Here is a 26,942-nt window from a genome sequence, read left to right on the forward strand (position 1 = left end):
TGGTGAGCAGGCGGCTTTATTGACTTCTGCACCCTATAAGAAACCAGATTAAAAAGCTACGCGCCTGAGGAAGGACCTCCATGTGCCAGGATCCGACGTTCTCCCCCTTCGATCTTCTTTGTCCTTCTCTCCCCTTCCTTCCTGAACCACATTGCCTCCATCCACTGCCCATCTCAGGTGTTGAGAACCCTAGGCACATTTCCCCTGCTTGGCAGCCAACGCATTCAGTTTGGTGTTCACCTGATCAAGGCCACTCAGCACTCGCTCCAGTTTCTGCAGCACCTGGGGATCTGAGCAGGTGTTGGAGGGCTGGGGCACCATCGTAGGCCGTGAAGCAGCTGCACCTAGAGAGAAACACAGCACCATTTCCCATTACGTGGCTGTTGCCGCATCCTTGGTTGACTGCTGTCTTCTAGTGCTTAATATGTAAAATCAGAAGCATTGGGGGTTGAGCCCTCTTCTGCCCCACCTCCACTGAACCCAGAAGTCCTGCCTCGTAATCCCAGATATCCCTCTGACTATTAAGGGCAGATTCACCCACTGTCTTCAGAAGTCAGGGCCGCTGTGTCTTTTAGCAGCGGAGCAATAGCAAAAAGTAACCAGTTTTCAAAACCCCAATCCCTGCTTGGGGCAGGCGATGCAATATGGCTGAATTTCTGCCGTTCTTACATGGGAATGCCCTCCCATCAGATGTCAAGGAGATAAATAACCATACAACTTTTAGAAGACATCTGAAGGCAGCGCTGTATCGGAAAGTTTTTAATGTTTGATGTTTTAGTATGTTTTTATATGTGTTGGAACCCTCCCAGAGTGGCTGGGACAACACAGCCAGATGGGCAGGGTTTAATTCTAATTCTATAATTATAATTAGCAGCTATGAAAGGCATAGGACCCCTGCTTAAAAACAAAAAGCTACCACTCATAAGTTTATGTTGTTTTGATATACCCCCTTCTCTCCTTTGTACAGTGGATGCTTAGGTTGCGAACGTGATCCGTGCGGGAGGTACGTTTGCAATCCGCAGCGTTCGCAACCCACGTCTGCGCACGCGCAGGTCGTGATTTGCGCTTGCAAAGCGTGCAAAGCGTGATTTAGTGCTGCACACGTGCACACCCCGAAACCCAGAAGTAACCCGTTCTGGTACTTCTGGGTTAGGCGCGGAGCACAACCCGAAAAGACGCAACCTGAAGTGGCTGTAACCCAAGGTATGACTGTATGTGGTTTCATTGCATGGTTAGCACGACATAGCATGGTTAGCATGGTTAGAAATCTTGTGAGCATCACACACTTCTTACAGATTAGGCCAAAGGTCCATTTAGTCCAGCACCTTCTTCCTCTCAGTGGCCAAGCACATGCCTCCAGCAAACCTCCAAGCAGGATGTGAAGGCAATATCTCTTCTAATAACCCCACACCTCCTCCTGGTGGTGTTTTGCCCATACAACATGGAGATGGATGGTGAGTGGTACCCATTGGAACTGGCAGGACGGAAGGCAGAGAGGCCAACAGTAAGCGGAGCCAGAGCCACAGAGAGGCAGTGTTTTGTCCCTGCCTCCTTACAAGGTGCAACACTGAGACTAAGGAGGAGCCAGTGGACTGGGTGGAAGTAAGCAGGCAGGCAACTGGAGGCTGGCTGAGGGCAGGCAGGGGTTTGTGGGGCAGTGCCCCATTTGCCCTATTGGACCAGGATCAGCCTCTGCTGATGGAGAATCTGTTTAGCTACCATAATAATTTATTATATGCCACCCATCTGACTGGGATGCTCTAGCCACTCTGGGTGGCTGCTGGCAAAATATAAAAACACAAAACATTTAACATTTCCCACAGCTGATTGGGACCGATTCATCCTCGAGCCTCTTTGTATTTACCCAGTTCCATTTTAAATGTGCTTAAATGTGGCCCTCACCCCCATCTTGTGGCAGCGAGTTCCACAGATTTGTTATGGAATGTAGAAACACAAATTTACATTGCGCTGTGTACTTTTTAAAAATGAGTATCAATATCCACAGTAATGCAGAATATACAAGGTCTTTTCCAGACCCCCCTTCCAAATTCACAGGTTGCTGCTTCCCCCCCTCCCCTCACCCCGTACCCCCATTCCCTAATCCTAGTACCGTGGCTGGTGCAAATCTTCTCTTTCAGCTCCGCCTGGGTGTCCCGGAGGCCTGAGAAGTGTCTCACGACAATGGCATGCTCTGTGGGCGGGTGGGAGGCCATGGCATGGAGCTCACGCTGGGCGGCTGTACTTGTGAATCCCAGGCCAACCTTCCAGGAGAAACAAAAGTCACCAAGAGGCAGTGTGTGCTGCACTTTGGAGGTGGTGTGAGGCAGACACGAGAGAGGAACAGCGGGGTTCACCAAAGCTCAGGCCTTTCCCCCAGTGACACGGCAAGGAGTGGACAGCATAGCCCTGTGTCCCTCTCCCTCCTCGGGGCCCTGCAGAAGGCTCTGCCACACCTGCTGGGTGCTGTAGTCATTTAATCCGCCACATTCGTTTACTCTGCTGACTTAAAAGCTAAGATGGTGTTTGTGGTTTTGTTTAAAGATGCACTAGAAAACCATAATTGTCTATCCGTATGCTGTCATGTTCAAAATATGACTCTGCACTTCCAAAAGGGTAGGATGCTCACTGCATGGTGCCCTTTAGGGTTCAGGGATGACCAAGCAAGGCCCCAGAGAAAGTGCGTTTCCTGTGACCTTCTGCCTGGGGAGCTTGTGGGCTTTCTTATACCAGAGGTCTCAGAAAATGGGGACAGCCTTGAGTAAACCAGGAGAGGAGAGCTGAGGGGAACCGCCACACAGAAGACTCAGGTAATAGGTGTGCTGCCAACCACAAAGCCACCTGGAAAACAATTGTGGTGGCCATTGGGACCTGACCAGTTTGCAAAAACTACTAGTTGCGTATCGGTCTCTCCCAGACAGAGGCTCTGTGGGTTTGGGGCAAGTTAATGATTAATCTACACCAGCAACCTGGGCACACCTTGAGAGGTGTGTGCTGGAGGAAGGTGAAGCCCTGACTCCCTCCAAGGAACATGTATGAGCCTTTTCTCATATACAACACATGGGTGGATGAAATAGCTTGATCACTCTGAAATCTGGCAAAAATGCTTTATAGTTTGGGGTATGTTTTCCTCCATTCCTGCTGGCATCCATCTGCCTAAAGAATCAATGGAGCATACCTCTGGGGATGAAGTCAAACTGCAACAATAGCAGCACCAAAGTGACCTCCCCGGGGCACAAGCCTGGACTGCCCTGGGCTGCCCAGACAACAAGACCTCCCTCTCGGCCTCACTGATGTGGTCCAAAGGAAAGCAGAGCAATATGTTTGGCACCAGCTTGGCTGCAGGAGTTGCTGGAAGGAGGCGTACAAGGCGCCATCCAACCGTCTTGGGGATTCCACTCCGAACTTGTCTAGGGTTAACTCCTTAGCTTTTTATTCTCCCACAGGTATCTGGCCAGTCGAAGCCATTTCCTGGGGTGTGGCTGCTGCCTCATGCTGACAGCTTCTAGGAGCCACAGGTGAGAGCTGAGTCCAGGCTAGGGACCAAAGGTGGACAAACTACCCCAGAAGGCGCACGACATTAGGTCCACATGCAGCTATTAGTATTAATGGTTGCTGATCTGCTCTGGTGGCCCATTTAGTCTGCTGCTGGTTTTAGTTTTGTACACCAGCCTGAGGTTTTGTTGCTTTTGTACTGTCACTGTAAGCTGCCCCCCACAGTTCCAGTTTAGCTGAAGGGTTGGCCCTTGAAACATGCAACTTAAATAAGTAACATAGGCAGGTCAGTTTGCTCTCACCCCAACTGCAATGCGTGTGATTCCAGCTCTGTTGGCCTCTTCAACAACGCCTGCATACTCCAGAGGATCCCCTGTTTTCTCCCCGTCTGTCACTATCACAAGGAACTTCTTGGCTGTGGGGCGAGCTCCTTTTTGTGTGGTGAATAGCTCTTTCCTAAAAGCAGGAAGGGAGAGAAAGGCTGGCACTGAGTGTGGCAAAAACAACAGCTATGAAGGCCCAGGTTGCCACTTTCCCAGGCTTGACAGGCATTCTGCATCTCCATGGTAGGAAAAGCAAAAAGAGGAGGCAGCTCACAGCGGCAGGGAAGGAGGGGGAGAGAACAGGGGCAAAGATACCCACACCACTTTTCTGATCCCGGTGGCCGTATGGGAGGAGCCTCCCAGCTGCTTGATTCCACCGATCAAGAGGTCGGCATCCCGGTCTCTGCTGAAGCGTCTGAAGTCAAAATGCTCCTCAAAGCGGTTAGAGAATTGCAGGAGGGCAAACTGAGAACAGAGAGAGATTTTTTTAAAAATTATATTTATTTTCTTCCACCAAGCCTGTACATTTTCCCCCCTCATGCTTATATATATATATATACACATACATATACATTTGTTTATTACATTTTTCATACAATATCTCAAGTCCTCCTTTCCCAACAAGAAAGGGAAAGGAAGGGGGGAAAATAAACCAAAGGTAAAAAAAAAGTAAGAAAAAAAAAAAGTTAAGAAAAATTATATGCAGATACACACAAAAAAGTGTTTTGTCTTTGGACTTCCTGTTATCTCCATCAGCATACTTTTTCCTCTTTTGTCGTAGAGTGTATATTCAATCCATGCTGTCTCTATTTTTACATATCGTTTCACACTCCTATTGCTTTAAACAACCCACTTTCTACAAATCCAAGCAATTTTCTTCCCTTTTTACTCAAACGCTATCATAGAAATTTTGTTCTCAGTATATTTTCTAACATATTTCTTGTACCTATCCCACTTTTTAACAAATTCTTCTTTAATCTTTCCTCTCAAGCTGTTTGTTAACTGTGCCATTTCGGCAAATTCCTGAAGTTTATTTTGCCAATCTATAAGTTTCGGAGCTTCTCTTTCTTTCCATCCTTTGGCAATAACAATACGAGCCACTGCTAATGAATATAGAAGGAGTTCTCTTGACTGTATGGGAATATCTTTTTGAAAGGTGATACTTAATAGAAAGATCTCTGGAGAACAGAGAGAGATTAATGAGGACATGGCTGCTAGCCACAATGGCTATGCTCTGCTGTCCACACTGTCGGAGGCAGTATGCCTCTGAATGCGAGAAAAGCCCGTGGGGAGAGTTGCTATTGCCCTCCTGTTTCCTGCAGGCATCTGGCTGACCCCTGTCAGAACAGGATGTTAGACACGACGGGCCATTAGCCTGACCAGGCAGGGCTCTTCTGAACCTCTGTGATACTTGCATTTAAGCAGGTGTGCCAGACAGGAGGAGCAGCCTGATTCTTAAATCCGCTAACAGCTGCCAGGATCAATTTGTTTGGGGGCCAGTGGCTACCCAGCTGCCTTCTTCCCATTTTGAGTTATATTCATCGTTTCCCCCCAGTTCAGGTCTGGTTACTGTTCTTGTTAAATAGAGGCAGGCGTTTTGCTGCCTCAGGCCGAAAACCCAAATAGGAACCCCTTATGGTGATACGTGTATAATAATTAACTAAATATTTGACAATTTGCTGCCCTTGAACAGTAACCCCAAAGTATCCAGTAATGCTGCCACCACACCCTTTGTTATTAACTCCTACAACCCCCAGGTGGAGTGAACTGTGTAAGGTCAGAGCAATGGCTTCCCAAGGGACTTGGAGGCAGTGAGCCCTTGTGCTTCTCAGCCAAACCCGACTCAATTTATCAGGAGCAAGGGGCCATGCTGAGGTCCAGTGCAGCCTGCTCTTTCCCCCACAAAATCCTACTCTTTTACCCCAGCAAGGCAGTGCAGCCTGCTCTTTCCCCCACAAAATCCTACTCTTTTACCCCAGCAAGGCACGTGAAAATTGCAAGAATCCTAGCGTTTGTCTTGACTCTTCCAGCATTTAAACCAACTCTGGCAGCTGACACCATGCCCTCTTGCCCATCTCCCCTACTGACCTGCGCATTATGGGGAATGCTTTTCATTACGAGTGCAATGAACACCTTCAGTTGCATGAATTCTGATGCCCGCATGCTGGATGAACCATCCATCAGGAAGACAATGTCCCGGGCCTCATTCTGACACTCTGGGTAGGGCGAAAGCAAGCCAGAAAAGGCTCATCCCAAGTCAAAACCATTCCTTTTCATTCCGAAGACTCCTCAACTCAGTGGCAGTTTAATTTTCTGCATAAAGTTGCCACCTTTCTTTCCCATCCCCCCCCTTACAGGTCATGGCTACATGACAGCCAGGTAAATCTCAAGGTGGGGAAGGGGGGGGGGAGAAATAAAAAAAGAGAGGAGGAAAGAGGAAAACGAAACACCACTGTCAGCTCACATGAACTATACAATAAGCACCAATACATCCATCTTAATTTACACATACAAATTGATAGATGCTATCCAAATGTCCCCAGTAGGTATCCAATTGAAACTGATGTTTATCTAAAGTAATTTAAAGTGTCCAGGGTGTTTATATATTGAGTCTATTGAGTAAAAGATGGGGAACTACAGTTTCTAAGATTATTTGTTGGGGAAACCCATGGCTGTTAAAGCAGGCAGCATAATCTTCTCTTTCGAGGAAACAACTAACATTCTTCTGCACAGTCCCCACTCACGTCCTAATTGCTGGTTGCTCTGAGGGGTTTCTGGGTCAAGCAAGGCATCTGTGAGATCAAAACCATCACCAGCAGACCCTGTGAGAAAGGGGGAAAGGAGGTGAGCCAATACCAAGACAATCAAGAGAAAATACCCAGAGAGAACTTGCTACAAGACAGACCCAAAAAAGAAAATAACAGAACACCACTAGTAATCACATACAGCTCCCAAGGTAAAACAGTACAGCGCATCATCAGAGATCTACAACCTCTCCTAGACAATGACAGTTCTCTTTCTCAAGCTCTGGAAGGAAGACCTTTCATTGCCTACAGACAGCCACCCAATCTTTAAAAAAACTCCTCACCCACAATAATACCACCACCAGACTTAACATGGACACTTGGTACCAGAGCCTGCAATAAACCCAGATGCCAACTTTGCTGCCACATACACCCAGACAACACCATTACTGGGCCCAACAACATCCAACATACCATCTCAGGACTAATTGCTCATCTTCTAACATTGTGTATGCCATCAAATGCCAACAGTGCCCTTCAGCTCTCTATATTGGACAAACAGGCCAAACCCTATGCCAGGCATCTCCAAGCTGCGGCCCTCCAGATGTTTGGCCTACAATTCCCACGATCCCTAGCTAACAGGACCAGTGGTCAGGGATGATGAGAACTGTAGTCCAAAACATCTGGAGGGCCGAAGTTTTGGGGTGCCTGCCCTATGCCAAAGGATAAATGGAGATAAATCTGACATCAGGAATCACAAGACAGAGAAACCAGTAGGAGAACACTTCAATCTCCCAGGACATTCTATACAAGATCTCAATAATTTTTCTTATTACAGAAAAATTTCAGAAACAGACTGGAAAGAGAAGTTGCTGAATTGCAGCTCATTACCAAGCTTAAAACCATGGAGAGACCTGGTCTGAATAAGGACATTGGATTAAAAGCTTTCTTTAGCCATCTCACCCCTTGCTTTTTCCTGCAAGACCAATTGCAGTCGTTAACAGTCGTCAACAGGTTTACCACTCCTATCAGCCAATCACCCATTCCCACCACCCTCCTGAGAATACCCCCCCACCCTCTGACTATACATAAGGGTCTGGTGACTTCTGTTTCAGTGTATCTGAAGAAGTGTGCATGCACACGAAAGCTCATACCTATGACAAACTTAGTTGGTCTCTAAGGTGCTACTGGAAGGAATTTTTTATTTTTTGTTAAGAGAAAATAGGGACTGTGTGTGTGAGGTAGAGACATGGTGAGGTAGAGAGGTGTGTATGTTGGTGCTGCTGCACGTGTGTGAAAATGAAAGAATCCCCTTTGATCAAGTTATTGCTGTATTCCCTGTCTGCAAAATACATGTTTTTTTACTTATTTGACCCTTTGACTAAACAATTCACTAGGTGCTGCCACTCCTGCTTGCTTTGCTTGCTGGCCCTTCTTATCTCTCTGCCAGCTGCCCTTGCCCCACACCTCACTGAACCTCCCCCTTCTACAAAACAATATCAACTTGTCAAAATACACTTCTGGAGCTGCAGCATCTAAAATGGCAGGCTGCATTGGGCCTCTAGTGTTTGTGCATGTGAAAGTGTGCTAGAGACAAAATGCATCCACTCATCATTTGGAAATGACTAGAGATCTTGGAAAGAGAGCTGAAGTCTTAAGCCTAGTTAGACTACTGTTAGACTACTGGAATGTGCTGTATGTAGGCCTACCTTGAAGACTCTTCAGAAACTATAGCTAGTCCAGTTGACATGACAGCTAGTTTCTTAACCATTCAGCCCAGACACTGAGATCCAGCTCCTTCTGGCAGTTCCCTCATTGCGAGAAGTGAGGTTACAGGGCCTTCTCAGTAGTGACACCCACCCTGTGGAACGCCCTCCCGTCAGATGCCAAGCAAATAAACAACTATGTGATCTTTAGAAGACATCTGAAGGCAGCCCTGCACAGGGAAGTTTTTTGTGTGTGATGTTTTACTGTGGACAGTGTAGCTGTGGCAATGCAGTCAGATGGGTAGGGTACAAATAAAACAACAATAACAACTTTTGGGGTGTCCTGGTTTTTACTTTTTGAAATATGGCAATCCTAAGGGACAGGGATTTATCAGAAACAGCTAACCAAAAAAAAGAGATTATTGCCAGTAAGGAGTGACCAAGGCCTGAACAAGATAATTTTTTCTGCATGGGGCAAAGGACAAGATTTTCCACAACCAAAATACAACCAAAATGGCGGCTGAGCTTTACTTCTGTGCTGGCCACAGGACACTGTCACCACACCCCATTAACTGAGGTCAACCTAGAGCAGGTCGTAGGATGTGGCACACACACAGCTCTGCCCTTCCACACATTGCTGCCATTCCCGGCCCCCAACATTCTGTGCCTGAGGTGGTCGCCTGGCTCTACCCAATGGTAGAGACGGCCCTAAGTCCTGGAAAGCTGGAACTGACCTGCTGCTCCCAGGAAAAGGAGGGTGGTGGTGATGATGGAGATCGCCAAAGCTCCCATGTCTTGTCTCTGATCTCTGCCCGTCAGTTTTCAGCCTTTTCGCTATTGGAGAGCCGCAACTGGTGCAACAGGGCAAAGGCTTCTCCTGAACGTAGGCTGGAAGTCGGAAGGGCACTGACCAGGAAAGGCCATCTATTGGGGTGGGAGAGGAGAAAGCAGCAACCTCACTTTGCAGGCAGCTGCAGCCTCTTTTCGATGTGCAAATATTTGCATCCCTTTTGAACTCCTGAGTGGTAGCCAGGTTAGTTGGTTGTAGCGAAAATAACAAGTGTCCCTGTAGCACCTTAACGAAAATATACGTTTGATGACTCAAAGGGCAAAGCTATGCTGAAAGACTTGGTAATCTTACAGCCAACCACTGCAAAAGCAGCAAAAGGCTGAATTCATTGGAAGTTTGGTATCCAGAAACGTGGTCAGGCGCTTCAATGGAAAAAATAACACACAAGATGAAAGCATTAAGGAAAACAAAGGGGCCTGACAAATTTAGAGAAATGTGGAATTGCTGTACAGTATTTAATAAATAAAAAGAGAAAACAATGTTATCCCAGCTCAAACGCATGGTAACTGAACTTGGATAATAGTATTCCTTCCATGGGGCCGCCTTTCTCCTTTGTTCAGTTGCTCTGTCTTTTTCCAATGGTGATTTTGTATTATGTTTTTGGCCTTGCACCAACTCTGTTGTTAATTGACCTATATTTTGCTATTGCTCCATTATGTATGTATGTTTATAAAATTAAATGAACACAGATTGAAATATTTTCTGGCATCATCATACACTCCAACTGATTTGCCAGGCAGTTGCTTTTTTTTTTTTTAAAGACCTTTCCCTGGTAAATAACTGACCCTATTTCTGTGGGCATTGAGATTTTTCAGGGTTTAACTTTCTCCTCCTGGTCTACCAAGTGCAGGAGGGGTTGGAGCCTAAGTACAGTGGTACCTTGGTTTACAAACGTAATCCGTTCCGGAAGTCCATTCTTAAACCAAAGCGTTCTTAAACCAAGGCGTGCTTTCCCATAGCAGCGGGGGACTCAATTTACAAATGGAACACACTCAACAGGAAGAGGAACATATTCTGCTTCCAAAGCAAAGTTCACAAACCGAAACACCTACTTCCAGGTTTGCAGCGTTCTTAATCCAAGTTGTTCATAAACTAAGCTGTTCTTAAACCAAGGTACCACTGTACTGGAAGCTCTGGAATGCCTCCTCCACACACCCTTATACAGTATGGCTAGCAGCAACCTCTCATATACATGTGTGGATCAGCTACTGAACATTCTTGTAGACTAGTTGCTTTGGTAGTCATTTCCAACGTTTGCTTTCAGCACTTGGCATTGAAGCAGCAGCTATGGATGCAGAACAACTTATGATTCAGTTTTCCCCAACCAGGATTCCAAACTAGCAATTAAAAAGTAGGAACGCACTTTCCCCCTCCTGCTCTGTTTCATACCCAACCCCTTCTCTTTCAATATGTAGCAGTAGCCACCATGCAGGAAGGCTGCCCCGTCATTCCCATGGCGAGAGCTTTCACCATCTGGACTGCAGCTTTTAGAAGCTGTGGGGGAACCAATATTTTGATGCGGCCCAGAGCTCCTTCCTTGATGTTCCTTTATAAGATGAAATAAGGAAGCAGTAAGATCCAGTATTTCAAAGGTTCTTCTGTTAACAACCACAGTGAATGGCTAGCATCAAATGTACCTTACAAAAACAAACAAACCTTCACCCACCTAATTCCATATTCTGCATTTACAAAAGGAGAATCCTGGGTCTGGTACAAATTGGTTTCGAAACATTCTCTCCATTCTGATGCCCAAACAGCACTGTCCACAGCCAAGAATGATAGAGGGAGCTATAAGCAGACTTGGAGGAACACCGAAGTTTGCAGAAATACAAAAAGGGTTTAGAAAAAGACACTGCATTCAATGACTGCACAGGGTCAGACTCCAGAGTTCACAAGTCAAACCTGCAACAAAATATTGTAGCATGGGTGCTCCTGTTCACTGCTCCGGTCAGTGTGCAACACCCTCCTCGACGACACTCCATTCCGTTCCCCTCCGGTCAGTCCACATTCTGGGTTGCAGCCAAGTAACTTCTAATCAGAGTACAGTATACCCATTGAAATTGAAGGACATGACTAATTTAGATCTATAAATGTCCACGATTTTCTCTAATTTGGTTGGATGCAGCCCAGAATGCTGACACACTGTGGCGATGTTGTGATGACTGACTGGAGCAGGAGCACTCCCCACTAGAACGTTTTGCTACTGGAGGTTTTACTTGTGAACTGCGAGCTGAAGTCAGACAGATTTCTGTCACGTTTACCGCCACCTCTGCTGAGGCGGATCTCAGATATGCAGATATGCAGATGACACAACCTTGATGGCAGAAAGTGAGGAGGAATTAAAGAACCTTTTAATGAGGGTGAAAGAGGAGAGCGCAAAATATAGTCTGAAGCTCAACACCAAAAAAAGCAAGATCATGGCCACTGGTCCCATCACCTCCTGGCAAATAGAAGGGGAAGAAATGGAGGCAGTGAGAGATTTTACTTTCTTGGGCTCCTTAATCACTGCAGATGGTGACAGCAGTCACTAAATTAAAAGACGCCTGCTTCTTGGGAGAAAAGCATTGACAAACCTAGACAGCATCTTAAAAAGCAGAGACATCACCGTGCCTACAAAGGTCCGTATAGTTAAAGCTATGGTTTTCCCAGTAGTGATGTATGGAAGTGAGAGCTGGACCATAAAGAAGGCTGATTGCCAAAGAATTGATGCTTTTGAATTTTGGTGCTGGAGGAGACTCTTGAGAGTCCCATGGACTGCAAGAAGATCAAACCTATCCATTCTGAAGGAAATCAGCCCTGAGTGCTCACTGGAAGGATAGATCCTGAAGCTGAGGCTCCAATACTTTGACCACCTCATGAGAAGAGAAGACTCCCTGGAAAAGACCCTGATGTTGGGAAAGATTGAGGGCACTAGGAGGACGACAGAGGACGAGATGGTTGGACAGTGTTCTCGAAGCTACGAACATGAGTTTGACCAAACTGCGGGAGGCAGTGCAAGACAGGAGTGCCTGGCGTGCTATGGTCCATGGGGTCATGAAGAGTCGGACACGACTAAATGACTAAACAACAACAACAACTGCTGAGGCCATCTCCTGTGAAACGTCACATTCTGGAGACCAGGTGTAAATCAACAAGACGCTTGGGCTAGTTGTCTGGCGAGATGGCGTCAAGGTGCAAATGTATAAAGAGCCTGAACTTGTTTGTTGATCTACCAAGAGGGAGGCTGGCATCACCCATGCAAAACTGGACCCATTAATGTCTGGGGGTGACTATATGGTCCCACATCCTTCAGGTGGTTGGAGGAGTCTGCAAACTGAATTCTTGTTGTCAGGTAACGACAACCCGACACGATTTGACTCCTGACCCCCTGGGCAAAGCTCAACTTATAATGCTTGCGGGACAGGCAGAAGTCCATCAGGAGAAGCTCCTCTTCGGCACATCTCTTTGCGAGCAAAAGGGTTTACCTGCTGAATTTTTGCCAGACACCCAGCGGCTAAGCACACAGGACCCTGGCCAGAAACAAACCCAGCAACTGGTTATCACAGGCTCAGATGTTTTCTCTGCAGGTGGAGAAGGCAAGACGTAATGTCTTGGTTGGGAGTTGTAATCATCATGGCAAGTGAATCGCCTCCCCCCCCCCCTTTAACAAACAGGTAGTTTTAAGGGGACTGGCAGGTGTAAAATGGGGGGAGGTGGAACCGACACTCTCTCTCTCTCTCTCTCTCTCACACACACACACACACACACACACACAAGCTCTGTGGTGCCGCCTGCTAAATCTGACCTGTCAGCAAAGGAAAACGAGAGATAATTACAGGATCCGAGGATGGGTCTATATAACGGAAGAGTTTGCCCTCCCTCCCTCCAACAGTTCTTTTTTCCAGGTGGCGGAGACCATGAGGCTCTCTGTAACCCTGGCACCTTGGATTCTCCTCCTCATCCAGGATATTCTGCCTCTCACGCTGGCCCAAGAGAGGACGCTGCGCTTCGTCACGCTGGTACACAGGAGGGTGGGGGGCAGGAACTAGGATGCCTGGGTTCTCCAGGAAGGAGCTTGGGTCCAATGCTGCACAGCAAGAGGGAAAGGAGCCAGAGTACTTTGGGAGGGGGTGTGAGGTCTAAGGGGTCAGAGACGGGAAGCAGAGCTTCTGGATTCGATTCCTTGAGTCGGGAATGAAGGCCTAGGGTGCATTCTGCTCCAAGCAGTGAGTTGCCTCTCTTTCATTTCGTATATTGCTATATCCTACCTTTCAGGATATAACTCCTACTGAGGTGGCTTAGAACTGACATTCAATTTTACACGCACGCACACACACACACACACACACACACTGGTACCTCTGGTTACAAACTTAACTTGTTCCGGAGGTCCATTAACCTGAAACCATTTTTAACCTGAGGTACCACTTTAGCTAATGGGGCCTCCTGCTGCCGCCATGCAATTTCTGTTCTCATCCTGAGGTAAAGTTCTTAACCCGAGGTACTACTTCCAGGTTAGCGGAGTCTGTAACCTGAAGAGAGAGAGAGAGAGAGAGTGTGTGTGTGTGTGTCTAACTATATACAGTATCTATCATCTATCTATCTATCTATCTATCTATCTATCTATCTATCTATCTATCTATCTATCTATCTACAGTGGTACCTTGGGTTACAAACACTTTAGGTTACAAACGCTTCAGGTTACAGACTCTGCTAACCCAGAAATAGTACCTTGGGTTAAGAACTTTGCTTCAGGATGAGAACAGAAATGGCGCCATGACAGCGGGAGGCCCCATCAGCTAAAGTGGTACCTCAGGTTAAGAACAGTTTCAGGTTAAGAATGGACCTCCAGAACGAATTAAGTTCTTAACCCAAGGTAACACTGTATCTATCTATGACTTTGATATTTTAATAATAATAATAATAATTTATTATTTATACCCCACCCATCTCGCTGAGTTTCCCCAGCCACTCTGGGTGGCTTCCAACAGAACATTAAAATGCAATAATCTATTAAACATTTAAAGCTTCCCTAAACAGGGATGTCTTCTAAAAGTCTGGTAGTTGTTTTTCTCTTTGACATCTTTGACATAAAAGTATGTCAGTACCCTATATCATAAAATATCAAAGTGGTGTACATTGTTGAAACAGAAAAAACCCACTGTGTTTTAAAACAATAAAAACACAGAAAAGCATTAAGGTGACTGGCTATTGAAAAATGGCAACACTTTGTGTTGTTTCCAGTGTTGGCCAAACTCCACTGAAATTAATGGACCCTAAAGTTAGTCATGCCCATTCATGTCAATGGATCTACTCCAAGTCTGTCTAACCGTGGTTACAACCCCATTATGGTGGGTGGGACAGTTCTGTACTGGAAGGGCCCCACAGATCTGTGTCTGCGCTGGGCACAGAGACACATCACACACCCAGAGACTTGCAGCAACTTAGAAACTAACACTTGCTGTGGGATAAGTTTCCATGCACTTAAGACCTCATTGTCAGATACCTGATGCTGGCACACCTTTTTTTTTAACTGATTTGACTTAATAGCTTGTTTAGTCTCAAGAAGGTAATAACATACTACGGTAATTACTTTACCCTGACTCACCCAATCCCTGGGCACTTCGAATGAAAATGTATTCCACAGAAGTGCCCAAAAGACTGCAGGCTTGGTATTAAGAATACACCGTTAAGGGGTGGGAAGGGAGTGTTTTAAAGAGATAGTGTGAAAAACAAGTACATATTAGGCCTGGCCTATTATGAAATATATATACATACATACACACACACACACACACACACACACACACACACACACAATGCATCAGATCTGAAGAGGAGTAATTGGGTAGCTTTTACAGCACTAGATTCTATAAAACAGAGTTGTTTTTATATATGGAATGCATAATTTATAATAATATCTGTATCAGTACATATTTGTTTATTTTGCAATACACTTGGTGCATGTCATGTAAACTCTAAAGTAAAAATTATAAAGTGGCCGTGGTTGCTTTTCTTTGCCCCTCACCTGTAAATGAATTGGTGTAGGCATCCTGTTTCTGGTTTACAGACTTTTTTTTATATAATAATTTTTATTGATTTTATACAAACAAAACAAACATAAAATATAAAACTGTCCCTTCGTTTTCCCTCCACCCACCGGTCCACCTCTGCCACCAGTGATACCCGTGAGCTTTAAGAATCAAAGGGGTCCTTTGTAAGTTGGGTTTGGCCTCCCCCCTCCCTCTGGTTTACAGACTGACCCTCCAGCAGTGCCATCTATTACAGAAAGCGAAAACACATGTCTGTTTCTGTGCATGTGTGTGAGAGAACTAGATAGCAAAGGGGTGTGGAGGTGGAATAATATGAAAGGTAAATCACAGTAGGTCCCATTTTGCAGGCCAGGATCAGAGAATCAGAGAATCTTAAGAGTCAGAAGGGACCCAAGGGTCATCTAGTCCAACCCCCTGCAATGCAGGAATCTCAGCTGAAGCATTCTTGGCAGATTGCCATCCAACCTCTGCTTAGAAAACCTCCACGGAAGGAGAGTCCACTTCTCGTGGGAGTCTGTTCCACTGCCGAACAGCTCTTACTGTCAGAAAGTTTTTCCGAATGTTTACTCGGAATCTCCTTTCTTGTAACGTGAAGCCATTGGTTCAAGTCCTACCCTCAAGAGCAGGAGAGAGAAAAAGCACGCTCCTTCTTCCATGTGACAGCCCTGAAGATATTTTAAAAGTCCAAAAAGATTCCTGGTCCTGTAGGTAAGAAATTTGAGGGCAAAACTATCACTCGGTTTGCTGTATGTCGCTGTTCTGACCCCCTTCTTCTTTCTTAGGTGTATCGCCATGGTGACCGATCCCCTCTGGGCACCTACCCCACAGATCCCCACAAAGCTGCCCCCTGGCCACAAGGCTTCCAGCAACTCACTGAGGTGTGTGTGTGTGTGTGTGTGTGTGTGTGTGTGTGTGTGTGTGTAGAGGGGTGGGATGAGCACTGGAGGCAAATGGGGCACTGCCCGTGTCTGGCTGCCTTTTTGCTTTACAACCAGTCAGGGGCTGGCTCTCCCTGCCATTGGCTCAAGCTCCACCTGTCGTGTCTCCCTGTTTTCTGCCCTGCCGATCCCCATGGTCACCTCCAGCCACAACTCGGGGAAGGGGGAGAAAGGCACTTGCCAGCATTTCCATGATTGGAGTTTTTGTGTGAGTGAAGGTGAATGAGATTGGTGCCTCGCTTCCAAGTTAGGCGATTGATCTCAGCCTTCGCTTTGCACTGGAGCAATGGGACAGCCCCGGTTTGGAGGGCGCTTCAGATCTTTCTCTCCCCACTCCCCGAACTTGCTTTTTTCCTTTTGTCTGATGCAGGTAGGTATTTTGCAACAGAAGGCACTGGGGCGATTCCTCAGAGAGAGATATGCTGGCTTCCTGAGTGCATCCTACAAACCACAGGAGGTAAATATGTGTTTGCTTATTTAATAAAGGCAATATATATATTCCACACCAGCATCCAAGAATTCACAAGACAGCAAATATGAATACAGTAATAAATATATATAAAGTATGCAACAATTTAAGTATTAGCTGACATGCAAAAATAAGCAGCACCCCAAATGTATCCAAACCCATAACATCAGCTCCACCCACCTTTTAAAAAGCTAATGGGTGGTGGGTGAAGCAAGAGGGGGAAACTGGGTGGCTCTAGAGGCCCAAGTGGACAATGGAGGTTTTTTATTTTTACATCCCACCTTTCCTACAAGGAACTCAATGAGGCATACACAGCTCTTCCCCTCTCCATATTATTCTCACAACAACCCTGTAAGGTAGGCTAGACTGAGAGATGGTGACTGGCCCAGGGTCACCCAGTAAGTTTCATGGCTGAGTGGGAATTTGAACCCTGGTCTCCCATGTCCTACTCCAATACACAAACACTGGCTTCCCAGGCTATGTTCCAGTCACACAAAAGCCCAAAGCTTCTACGCTCCCACCAACACAACTCTATTATCCCTTCGGGCAAGCAAGCAACAACAGTCAAAGACACATTCCAGGCAGGGCAGAGCACCTCGAGAGGGCGTAGTGGAGGCCAGTGAGATGTGTGGGCTTGGAGCCACAGACAGGATAAATAGCCCCACCGGCACTCGGGGACAACCAAGGCTTTCACCCGCCTTGAGGCCAACCAACCACTATGCCCCTTTCTAGATCTATATTCGCAGCACAGATTACGACCGCACCTTAATGAGCGCCCAAGCCAACCTGATGGGGCTTTATCCAAGCTCAGATCCAGAGATCAGCTGGAGACCTGTTCCCATCCACACCGTGCCTACTAAGTATGATAAGGTAATCCTTCGCAACCTGCCCAGATTTTACTGGTTCTTATCAGCTGCTTCTCTGCTTTGTATTGATTCTACGTGGCATTTTCTTATATTGGTTTTATTGAACACCATCCTACGAGTCTTCCATTGCAAGGTAGTCTATGCATCAAACAAATGTAATTTTTGGCAGAGAAGCTAAGGGGAGTGTTTCCCGAGGTTTGAAAAAGGGGGTGCCACTTCACAAAATCCAACTTTTATTAAGAATGAATTTCTTTATGCCTCTTTTATTTTGATGTCTTACCACATTTTTGCATGAGTCCTGTCTAGGCCCTGCATAATCATTCTGGTCATGCTTAAAAATTGGGACAGAGACTCAGTAAGGATATTTACCATTTAGACAGGTGTCATGAAATCTAGCATTTTATCCACTATGCCAGCCAGGTAATCTGGCACATATTTTGACCTATAATTCCCATCAACCACCTGTGCTGTCAGAGGCTGATGGGAATGGTCGGCCAAAATATTTGTCTGACACCAGGTTGCTGAAGATGGCTCTCTACACGGCAGCCTTTTTTGGGCAGAGCAGGAGTATATGGATGTGAAAGTGAGATTCAATCAGTGTTCCTGCTTCTGCTGAAGTGTAGCCTCATAGTTTACATATGGGAAAGGCAAGAGCGGTCAGCTTTCCCCAAGAATCAGCCTTTTCTGTCTTTTCCTACCCCGCACCTCACAGCTGCTGAAGCCGCCAACCCAGACCTGCCTACGATACCAACAGCTGATGGAAGAGACAATTAATTTGCCAAGCTATCAGGCTAAAATGGAGACCTGGAAGGTATGAGGGAAAGGTGGGGTTGGGAAGGAAGGAAGGAAGGAAGGAAGGAAGGAAGGAAGGAAGGAAGGAAGGGGGGAATGGATTCCCAAGTCAGGATTTCTTCTTCATCCAATTCATCAATCCAACTCTTTGCACCCATTGTAAGCGGAATGCACCTACCAGAGGGGGAGTTTTGTTCTCTGCCTTGATAACAGGTTTTATACCACTTTAATTACCCTGGCTTTTACCCCCCCCCCAAAAAAAAATTGGGAAATGTAGCTCAGCAGGGATACTTTAGGGATCCAAAGTGCGCACGCACGCACACCGAGAACCACAGTTCCCATGATTCCCTGCAGAGTTGAATTACAGTACATTATACCCATTCTCTTGTCATGTCTTGCATTGCCATCGAAAAGAAAACTGACTGCCTTCTTTTGCTTAAGGCAGCCCTTTTGTTTACTTTTGGAAATCTCTGATGGCCAGTCTAGCACCTATTCTGAGCGTTTTTATTATTCATTTAAAATATTCATATACCACTCTGTGGGGCAAGAAATTTTTTAAAAAAATTAAAGCTAAAGCTTTCGAATGAAATAAAAAACATTAGTAATACTGGTAACAACAGATACAAGATAAAAAAGCAATACTTTATTCAAACATAAATTACTCCTAGGTAAGCACTTGTAGCAGCCTTTGCGAACCCTAGTGCCCTTCAGCTGGTTTGGACTACAACTCCCATCAGCCTCAGCTAGCACCTTGTTGGGCCTGAGGGCACATTAAGAAATCTAAGAAACTGTCATGGGAACCACCATTTCACAGAAGAAAAAAACTGATATTCAGGACCAAAAAACCCTACACAGCCCCCAAAAAACAAAAAAGGCACACGTATATATAGTTTTAAAATATATACAAATTTGAGAGGAAGGGGCCCTTGGGGCTAATTTAGTCATGTGTATTAACTCCAATGGGTCTAGCCTTGAGTGAAACATACACTGAATACCACCCATAATGGGTCTAACTGTGGTGCCAACCTACATGGTAGTGGGTTTTCGGAAGCCACACCACTTCACTTACAACTTTCAGGCCTATGTTGGTTTACATGGACGTATACCTGCACTGTTAGTAAAAATTTTTTTTTAAAAAAAATCCTTCCATTAGCACCTTAGAGACCAACTAAGTTTGTCATAGGTATGAGCTTTCGTGTGCATGCACACTTCTTCAGATGTTAGCAAGACCATAGTGGAACTAACTTCCTCCAGGCGAAGCCCATCGAAGTTCCAATCCGTTAGCTAATTCTTTTTCCCCCTTCCCAGGACTTTATAAGAGAGATGGCAAACCATACAGGGCTTAAACAGGAACAGCTGACCCTGAGGGGCCTTTGGAGGGTCCACGACTCCCTCTTCTGCCAGGTAGGCATACTGCACCGCATTACAGCCTCCTCCGAGTTTTCCTCCAACCATACCTTTCTCTAGTGTTTTTTCTTTCCTTGCAGAAAACACACAACCTGACCTTGCCTAGCTGGGCCACACCACAGGTCCTGACTACCCTTTCAGAGATGGAAGCATTCAATGTCGAAGCCCATGTGGGAATGCATGCAAGCAAGGAGAAGGCCCGATTCACTGGAGGTAAATGTTAATCAATTTTAGATAAACATTCTAATGCTAGTTACAGGTAGGTAGCCGTGTTGGTCTGAGTCGAAGCAAAATAAAAAATTCCTTCAGTAGCACCTTAAAGACCAACTAAGTTTATATTTTGGTATGAGCTTTCGTGTGCATGCACACTTCTTCAGATACACTAGAAACAGAAGTGTCAGACCCTATATATATACAGAGGGTGGTGGGGGTGGGTGGGAAACCCACCCACCCCCACCCCCACCACCCTCTGTATATATATATAGGGTCTGACACTTCTGTTTCTAGTGTATCTGAAGAAGTGTGCATGCACACGAAAGCTCATACCAAAATATATTCTAATGCTACTTTGACAAAATATGGTACTGGAAAAAAACCTGAGGGCCCATTCACATGGCACCTGAAAACTCACTATTTTCCAGTTCAATGTGTTCCCCATTGTCCTCCACAGATCCATACCTGGCCAATCTGTGTGGATCATGACATTTCTGTGCATTTCTTTTGTTACTATGGTTTTTCTTCAACTCAACCCTTCAAATGTTGATGGTGCATACCCCAGTGCTCAGCACATGTGTGTGCTTGCATGACTCTCATTTTCATATGCAACATGGCACCCCCTTGACCCCCAATTATTTGCAGAGCTGCTAGTTTTGTGCCTGTTGGGTCAGCTATTCTTTGAAATACCATAGTACACCCCTCAGTCAACAGTCTCTCTCCCACCCTGCAGGGATATTACTTGGCGCTATCCTGAGGAACTTCTCCAAAGTAGTGTGCAGAGATCTGCCCCTGAAGATGATCATGTATTCTGCTGTAAGTCTTTTCCCACCTTAAGACTTCAGAGGGAGCATATTGGAAGATTGGGGGGTGGGCCTTAAGTGTGTATAGCAGCCGAAACGGAAAAAAAAATCCTTCCAGTAGCACCTTAGAGACCAACTATGTTTGTTATTGGTATGAGCTTTCGTGTGCATGCACATTTCTTCATCTAGTCTGCACATGAAAATGTGGCATGTTTTAGGGAGTGGGGGGCATAGCAATATATTGTAAAATGCAAAACAAAAAAAAACATGTTGGCTACATTTTTTCTCTTCACCTACTTTTTAGCATGACAGCACCTTAATCGCTCTTCAAGGAGCCCTGGGCGTTTACAATGGCCCCCCTCCACCCTATGCTGCCTGTCATGGGTTCGAATTCTACCAGGAAAGCAATAAGTAAGTCTGGTTCCATCTGTGGGGCAGGACGAGTGTCTGTTGTTTTGCTGGGTGTTGAATTTGCTCTCCATCACAGAGAAAGGTTTGATGTGCATGTAAAAACTCCACAGGTGCTGATGAAGTACTGATAATTTATCATCCTGGTGAAATAAAATGCTAGCAGTATTTTAAGCAAAATAAAAATGTCTGGCCTTAACACAAAGCACAGCATAGTTAAGAGGCTGAGACAGTAAACGTTTGGTAGCACAGGGTTATGGGAGGAGGTGAAGACTGCAACCTTTACTAAGCTCCTGTGTTTTCCATCTTTCCAGCTCCTTCAGTGTATCCACGTTTTATCGGAACGAAAGCAGCCACCAGCCCCTCACATTAGCCCTGCCGGACTGTCCCACACCTTGCCCACTGCCGCTCTTCATCTTACAAGGGCAGTTGTCCCACTGGACTGGGAAGCCGAATGCCAAAACCCTCAGGCAGGCACAGGTAATGCAAGATCTTTTCCCTCCCCCTGGGCAAAGGTTCGCACTGACTCTCCCACTCACACCTGTTCAATTCCTTTTGCAGGGCGCACAGTAACAGCGCTGGCTGTGGCAGTAGGCCTGCTGAGCACGGCAGTAATAGGAGCAGGCATCATGTATTGGAGGAGGTGATGGGAAGATGGGCTCGTGGCAACCACCAATTGCCCTCATGGGAAGAGAGAACAGCATCTGCATGCTGTGAAGTGTGGTCCAGTGGCTGGAGCCAAGGGGTGCAAACTCAAGACTCCATCCACAGAAGTTGATGGTCCAAGCAGCACTGGCAAGAGGCACATTTACTGTAGCGAATTATTAGGAGATTTAAAAATAAAGCAAGTAGTGCAATGCTCGAGTACTACACTGTGTGTACCTTTCAGTAAGACATGGCAAGGAAATTCTTATGCCTCCACATGGTTTAGACTAGGGCCACATGCTTTTCATTTTAGTATGTAATCTGCTCTGACATACACAACTAATTTTTAAAAATCAGTTGGAAGGGACCTTGAGGATCATCTAGTTCAGGGTTCCCGAACTACGGCCCAGGGGCCGGATGCGGCCCACACAAGCCAATTGTACAGCCCCCAACGACCCCCGCTCTTACCGGCGTGAGGTTGCCCATCTCCAGGTTGGCGCGGCGCCAGAAATAGCTTGTGCGCACGCGCGGGCCGGAGGGCAGGGGAACGCGCTCCCATACGCACACACACAAGCTATTTCTGGTGCCGCGCTGACCCGGTAGTGCACCGGAAATGAAGTCTGTGCATGCACAGAAGCCATTTCCAGCGCCGCGCCAGAAAAAGCGAGTGCGCGCGCGTATGGGAGCACGTTCCTCCGCCCCACCGTGCGATCGGCGCCAGAGGAACCAGCCCGAAGCCAGGTAAGTTTGGGGACCCCTGATCTAGTCCAACCCCCTGCAATGCAGGAATCTGCAGCTGTCCCATATGGGGATCAAACCTGTGACCTTGGTGTTATCAGCACCACGCTCTAACCACCTAAGCTGTGCTTAATGCCTTAGGCGGTTCCCCACACAAGACATCTGTGGTAGATCAACATCTGGATGGCCAGATTTTCCATACCTTGCCAAAAGATGCATGCATGTGGAAAACATTAAGTACAACTATGCAAAGAAGAAAAAAAGATCAAACCTATCCATTCTGAAGGAAATCAGCCCTGAGTGCTCACTGGAAAGGCAGATCCTGAAGCTTAGGCTCCAATACTTTTGGCCACCTCATGAGAAGACTCCCTGGAAAATACGCTGATTTGGGGCAAGATTGAGGGCACAACAGAGGATGAGATGATTGGACAGTGTTCTTGAAGCTACCAACGTGAGTCTGACCAAACTGAGGGAGGCAGTGGAAGACAGGAGTGCTGGGCATGCTCTGGTCCATGGGGTCACGAAGAGTTGGACACAACTAAACAACAACAATGCAAAACCATTTATCATTTCTACATTTTATTGAAAAAAGTAAATGCTGCACAGAATAACACTGTCCCTGCCTGGAGCCATACAATCCAAGTTTTGTTTTCCCCAAGTTGAAAGGAGTACATGACAAGGTTGTGCAACATGCAGCATTCTTGGCAAATATCCCCAAAGATATTCATGCTGCTTCAGAATCCAAGGTGAAACAAACAGCCTTGCTTTGGAGGGTGTGTATGGCTTATGATCAACAATTTATTTAGAGCATTTGTATCCAGCTCTTCAACCACAAAGGTTACCAGCATGGCTTATAATGCAAACAATAAAAGCAAGACAGATCCTGCCTGCAGGCTTACAATCTTAAAAACACAACACACAAGGCGAAAAGGACAAGGAGGGAAGAGGAAAGAAATCAAACTCAGGTACCAATCCTTAAACAGTTTTTCTTTTAATGACCAATTGGCACAGTTCAGGGGTAGGAGGTGCCCAATACTGCCAATCTTTTGGCAAAGCTAATGGAATAATCCCTGCTTCTGATGGAAGCTCAACTCAACTGCTCTCAATAGAAAGCTGCAGCGAAGAGCAAAGCTACTTGGTTCTGAAACCAAGAAACTTGCTTGAAAGAGTAGGAGGCTGGTGATCAAGCAGAATTGGGGGGGGGGAAAGGTGTGTGTGCAAAGGCTGTTTAAATGATGGAAGGCAATGGGGGGAAAACCAGTGGATAAAAAAAAAAATATCAGTGACTTGCTGATAGTCCAGGAGATTCTTTCAAGATTGTGGGAGAAACCCATCCATTTCGGTCTTTGCTGCAGTCACTGGAAAGCAGGCATCCAGCTTGGCTGAGGCTGGTTGGGAAGAACTATGCCACATGAATTAGCAACACAGAGCCTAGGGAAAGCCCAAACAGGATATGATGGTGCTTTTAAAAGACTGCTGACTAAATCTTGAAGAGCCCTGTACCTCAGCCAGAGATAGTGTAATGTTCTTCTTGAATAATGGGACTATCCCTGTACAAGTTTGTTCAGGAACTTTAGTTATTCCCCCAGCCCCAGCAGACTTTTGGCCTTTTGGCCCCATGGAATACAAATACAGTGTGAGAGAGCATTTACTTCCAAATTTAAAGGCTGTTAATTTAAGTACAACTTTTTCCCTGCCTCTCAAAAGAAATGGGAGGACTGACCCCCCTGTCTTGCAAAAGAGGTCCCTTTCAATACAACCTTGGCATAACCCTTAAGGATCAACCACTGTGCTTTTTAACAAATAATCTTTCCTCTGCCTTTCCTGCCCAGATCTACCTGTGAGCCGTTAGGGCATGGAACCAGTTGCATCTTCCCGTCTGCAAGAGCAGAGCTCAGGTGTTCCCATATCTGGAGGAAGAAAGCAAACCATGTTGGCAAGACTATTTGCACACTATCCACAAGGTGTAGCCTAGTTTCAGTTTCACAATCACTCACTACACACAGTATTGGATTTCATGCCTGCAAGCACATTTTCCCTTCCTGCCACGCAGTTCTTTTTTAAAAAGAGAGAATATGTAAAGAAATTAAGTGCTTCACAATTTCAGGAGTAGCCAACATGGTACTCCACACTATTGCTGTGACTGCAGTTTCCACCCTCCCTGGCCATTTGCTATGCTGGTGAGGGTTAAAGGGAGCCCAACTTTTGGAGGACACCATGTTGGTGACCCCCAACACAAACTTCAATATCTAAAAATTTGCGGCAAGTCATGGGCACTGCTTCTCCACTCCAAATTCCCAACTCTCAAAACAGCTTTAAAATGGGGTGGGGCAATCTAGACAGCATGATACACTGGCCCCTTACCATTAAAAATGTTAATTACTCCAGCTTAACAGAAACGTAGTCCCGTACTTCCATAAGCTATAACACACACAAAGTTTAGCACTAAACAATAGGAAAAGCTCAACTGCTGCATTGTGTCATTCCTAAGCCATCCATGCTTTACAAACTGATGGAGCGAGAGCATTAATGCTAGGAGACCATAGTTGTCCCTCTTCAGACACACGAGATGCACAGCCAAGCAGAGACTCTCAGATCCAGAACCCCTCAGTCTTCTGGAGTGTCAAGTCCCCAGAAGGCACTCAAATCATCACAGCGATCAGAGCCCAGTGCTGACATCATTGGGGTATCTCATGTTCTGGTCCCACTTCTAGCACTGCACTAACTCTGTTCAAATACCCCTCTTCCAACTTGTCATTAAGTGAATGCTCACCAGCCTTGGCTGCCACTGAAGCACCTATATTCAACTTGCGAGGCAGATATTCATCTTGGGTACATCATCCGGGTCACCTACCAACAATAAAGGTATCGTAGTTAGAAGCTGGGAATGCATGGGACTATTCCCTGTATTAGATCAATCCACCACCAGCCCTCCCCAAAGCTATGTTGTACACCTGGATGAGAAGAAGAGAGCAGAGAAAGATAGCATCCCAAAAAATTTTCACAACTAGTGCCACGGGGGGAGGCTTTCATTCTCCAGTGTTTTGCCACTGTCTCCTCTGCAGGAAGTTCCAGCCGGCACAACTGTACACACGTGTCTGAAAGTTCAACACACAGACCTAATCTCACCAGAGCCTCCCCCCCCACCTCCCGGGGAACAACAGGGATTCTGCTCCTCAGTCCCCCATGATGTCAAAGGCATGGGGGGCACTGTTATCGTCATTGCAATCCGCGCCCAGTGCTAACATCATTGGAGGAACCCTGTGGCCACGGCACTCCTACCTACACACAGTAATGTTCTCCTGGCTTACCACACACCCCAATCTCCAATGGAAGGAAATTTGGCTCCTATAAATACAGGACTTGCCAGACCTTGCATGGGACACCCAACAAATGCACTGGCACACTAGAGGGGGAGATGGTGTTTCACTCTTTACTATCTAACTGAAGTGCCCAGAAAACCTTCTACAGTAGCTCAGGATTTCCCAGGGCAACAGTCTGAAATTCGGCAGGGCAATACTTACCCAGTACCACAAGTTCATCAGGTCACTGGAGGCCCAAGATGGATGCTCCATTTTAAGCAGGAGATAGACAAAAAGAAGTATTGCTGTAGGAAGGGAAAGCTGGTTAGTAAAATATGCCACTAGAGGCACTCTTCCAGAATGCTGCCTAACAGCTTATTTCACAGCACACCACATTCCTCTTATACCAGTCCCTATATACACCCGCCTGCCAGTTTCAGTCAAAATCCCTTTTCTACCCCCCCACAAATTCCCCTGTTAACTACCACAGGCGTAGCCAGGATTTTTGTTAGGGGGGCAGGCCTTTTGTTGGGGGGCAGAACCTCAGTTAGCCATGTATTTTTATTGATTTGGGGGAGCCAGCTGCCCCTCCCTGCTATACCCATGCAAACTACACCACGGCCCTTAACTAAACCCTTTTACAAAGCTCTTCTCCTTTACGTTGCTGAGCCTCATCAACCCTCCTTTGACTTTACACACTCAGCACCTTTATACAAGTCTTTAGCATCCTCACCTTACCGCAACCCCTTCCCTCTTTATTGCTACATCCCACACAAGCCCTACATGCCCTTTCCACTATGCGTCCCCCTCTACTTATCTGCACCCTAACGCCGTCTCTGCAACTCCACCACCCAGCTCTTATTCTAAACCTCTTCCTTCCCCCCCCCCCAACAGAGAGCCTAGCAGCAGAAGCGGGCGCGGAGAAACCAATAAGGAATAAGCAACCCAGTTATTCGGCCCGTTGCCCGCCTTTGTATGCCGCAGTACCTCCGAACTTCTACACGCCGCCATTTCAAACAGGAAGAAGGTTGGCCCCTCGCGGCCCTTTTATACTCGCACCTCGCCCCGCCCACACCTTCGGAGTCCGAACTCGTCAACTTTCGCGCGCGGCCACCGTCCCGCGCGTGCGCATAGCTGATGATATGGAACGCGGGCCTCGCCCCTCCCCTCTCGCAACTGGGCACGCGTGCGCAAGGGAGCGGAGGCAGAGCAAG

The 26,942-nt window shown here is 46.4% G+C and overlaps 2 protein-coding genes and 2 non-coding genes across 5 annotated transcripts; 1 reads left to right on the plus strand and 3 right to left on the minus strand.

The window, feature by feature from the left end:
- Window positions 1-26,748, minus strand: LOC118094186 (integrin alpha-M). 2 transcript variants are annotated; one of them, XM_088655362.1, is made up of 10 exons: window positions 26,716-26,748; window positions 25,951-26,033; window positions 25,200-25,276; window positions 24,265-24,336; window positions 6,560-6,637; window positions 5,904-6,031; window positions 4,135-4,280; window positions 3,795-3,948; window positions 2,111-2,261; window positions 1-344 (listed from the first exon to the last, which is right to left on the minus strand). In XM_088655362.1, exons 6-10 carry the CDS (start codon window positions 5,994-5,996, stop codon window positions 190-192), a joined length of 699 nt encoding a protein of 232 aa, XP_088511488.1. In that variant the 5' UTR covers window positions 5,997-6,031; window positions 6,560-6,637; window positions 24,265-24,336; window positions 25,200-25,276; window positions 25,951-26,033; window positions 26,716-26,748; the 3' UTR covers window positions 1-189. The 2 variants fall into 2 exon arrangements, with proteins under 2 accessions (XP_088511488.1, XP_034990161.3); XM_035134270.3 differs by lacking the exons at window positions 24,265-24,336; window positions 25,200-25,276; window positions 25,951-26,033; window positions 26,716-26,748 and adding exons at window positions 9,000-9,189; window positions 10,782-11,223.
- LOC118094187 (testicular acid phosphatase homolog) lies at window positions 13,012-21,836 on the plus strand. Its single transcript, XM_060281595.2, is given in 12 exon segments — window positions 13,012-13,113; window positions 15,930-16,025; window positions 16,456-16,542; window positions 17,287-17,424; window positions 18,133-18,231; window positions 19,521-19,616; window positions 19,700-19,832; window positions 20,566-20,648; window positions 20,940-21,046; window positions 21,358-21,455; window positions 21,458-21,523; window positions 21,605-21,836. Coding segments are annotated over 12 exon segments (1,191 nt in total). The 3' UTR covers window positions 21,691-21,836.
- LOC118095944 (small nucleolar RNA SNORD88) lies at window positions 25,027-25,116 on the minus strand. Its single transcript, XR_004693857.3, has one exon. It is a non-coding gene; the product is annotated as a small nucleolar RNA SNORD88 (small nucleolar RNA).
- LOC118095941 (small nucleolar RNA SNORD88) lies at window positions 25,596-25,685 on the minus strand. The gene has a single exon (XR_004693854.1). It is a non-coding gene; the product is annotated as a small nucleolar RNA SNORD88 (small nucleolar RNA).
- Window positions 26,749-26,942: the final 194 nt, after the last annotated feature.

This window comes from Zootoca vivipara, chromosome 12 (assembly GCF_965207765.1).
Source record: "Zootoca vivipara chromosome 12, rZooViv2.hap1.1, whole genome shotgun sequence".
Lineage (NCBI taxonomy): Eukaryota > Metazoa > Chordata > Lepidosauria > Squamata > Lacertidae > Zootoca > Zootoca vivipara.

What these genes read in the sequence shown, in the direction of transcription:
- LOC118094186 (XM_035134270.3), bottom strand. Translation starts at nt 9,057, where the DNA reads ATGGGAGCTTTGGCGATCTCCATCATCACCACCACCCTCCTTTTCCTG. An exon ending in GAGCAACCAGCAATTAGGAC is followed by an intron (nt 6,032 to 6,559) that starts GTGAGTGGGGAC and finishes CGCCCTACCCAG; the next exon opens with AGTGTCAGAATGAGGCCCGG. An exon ending in GAAGATTTGCACCAGCCACG is followed by an intron (nt 345 to 2,110) that starts GTACTAGGATTA and finishes GTTTCTCTCTAG; the next exon opens with GTGCAGCTGCTTCACGGCCT.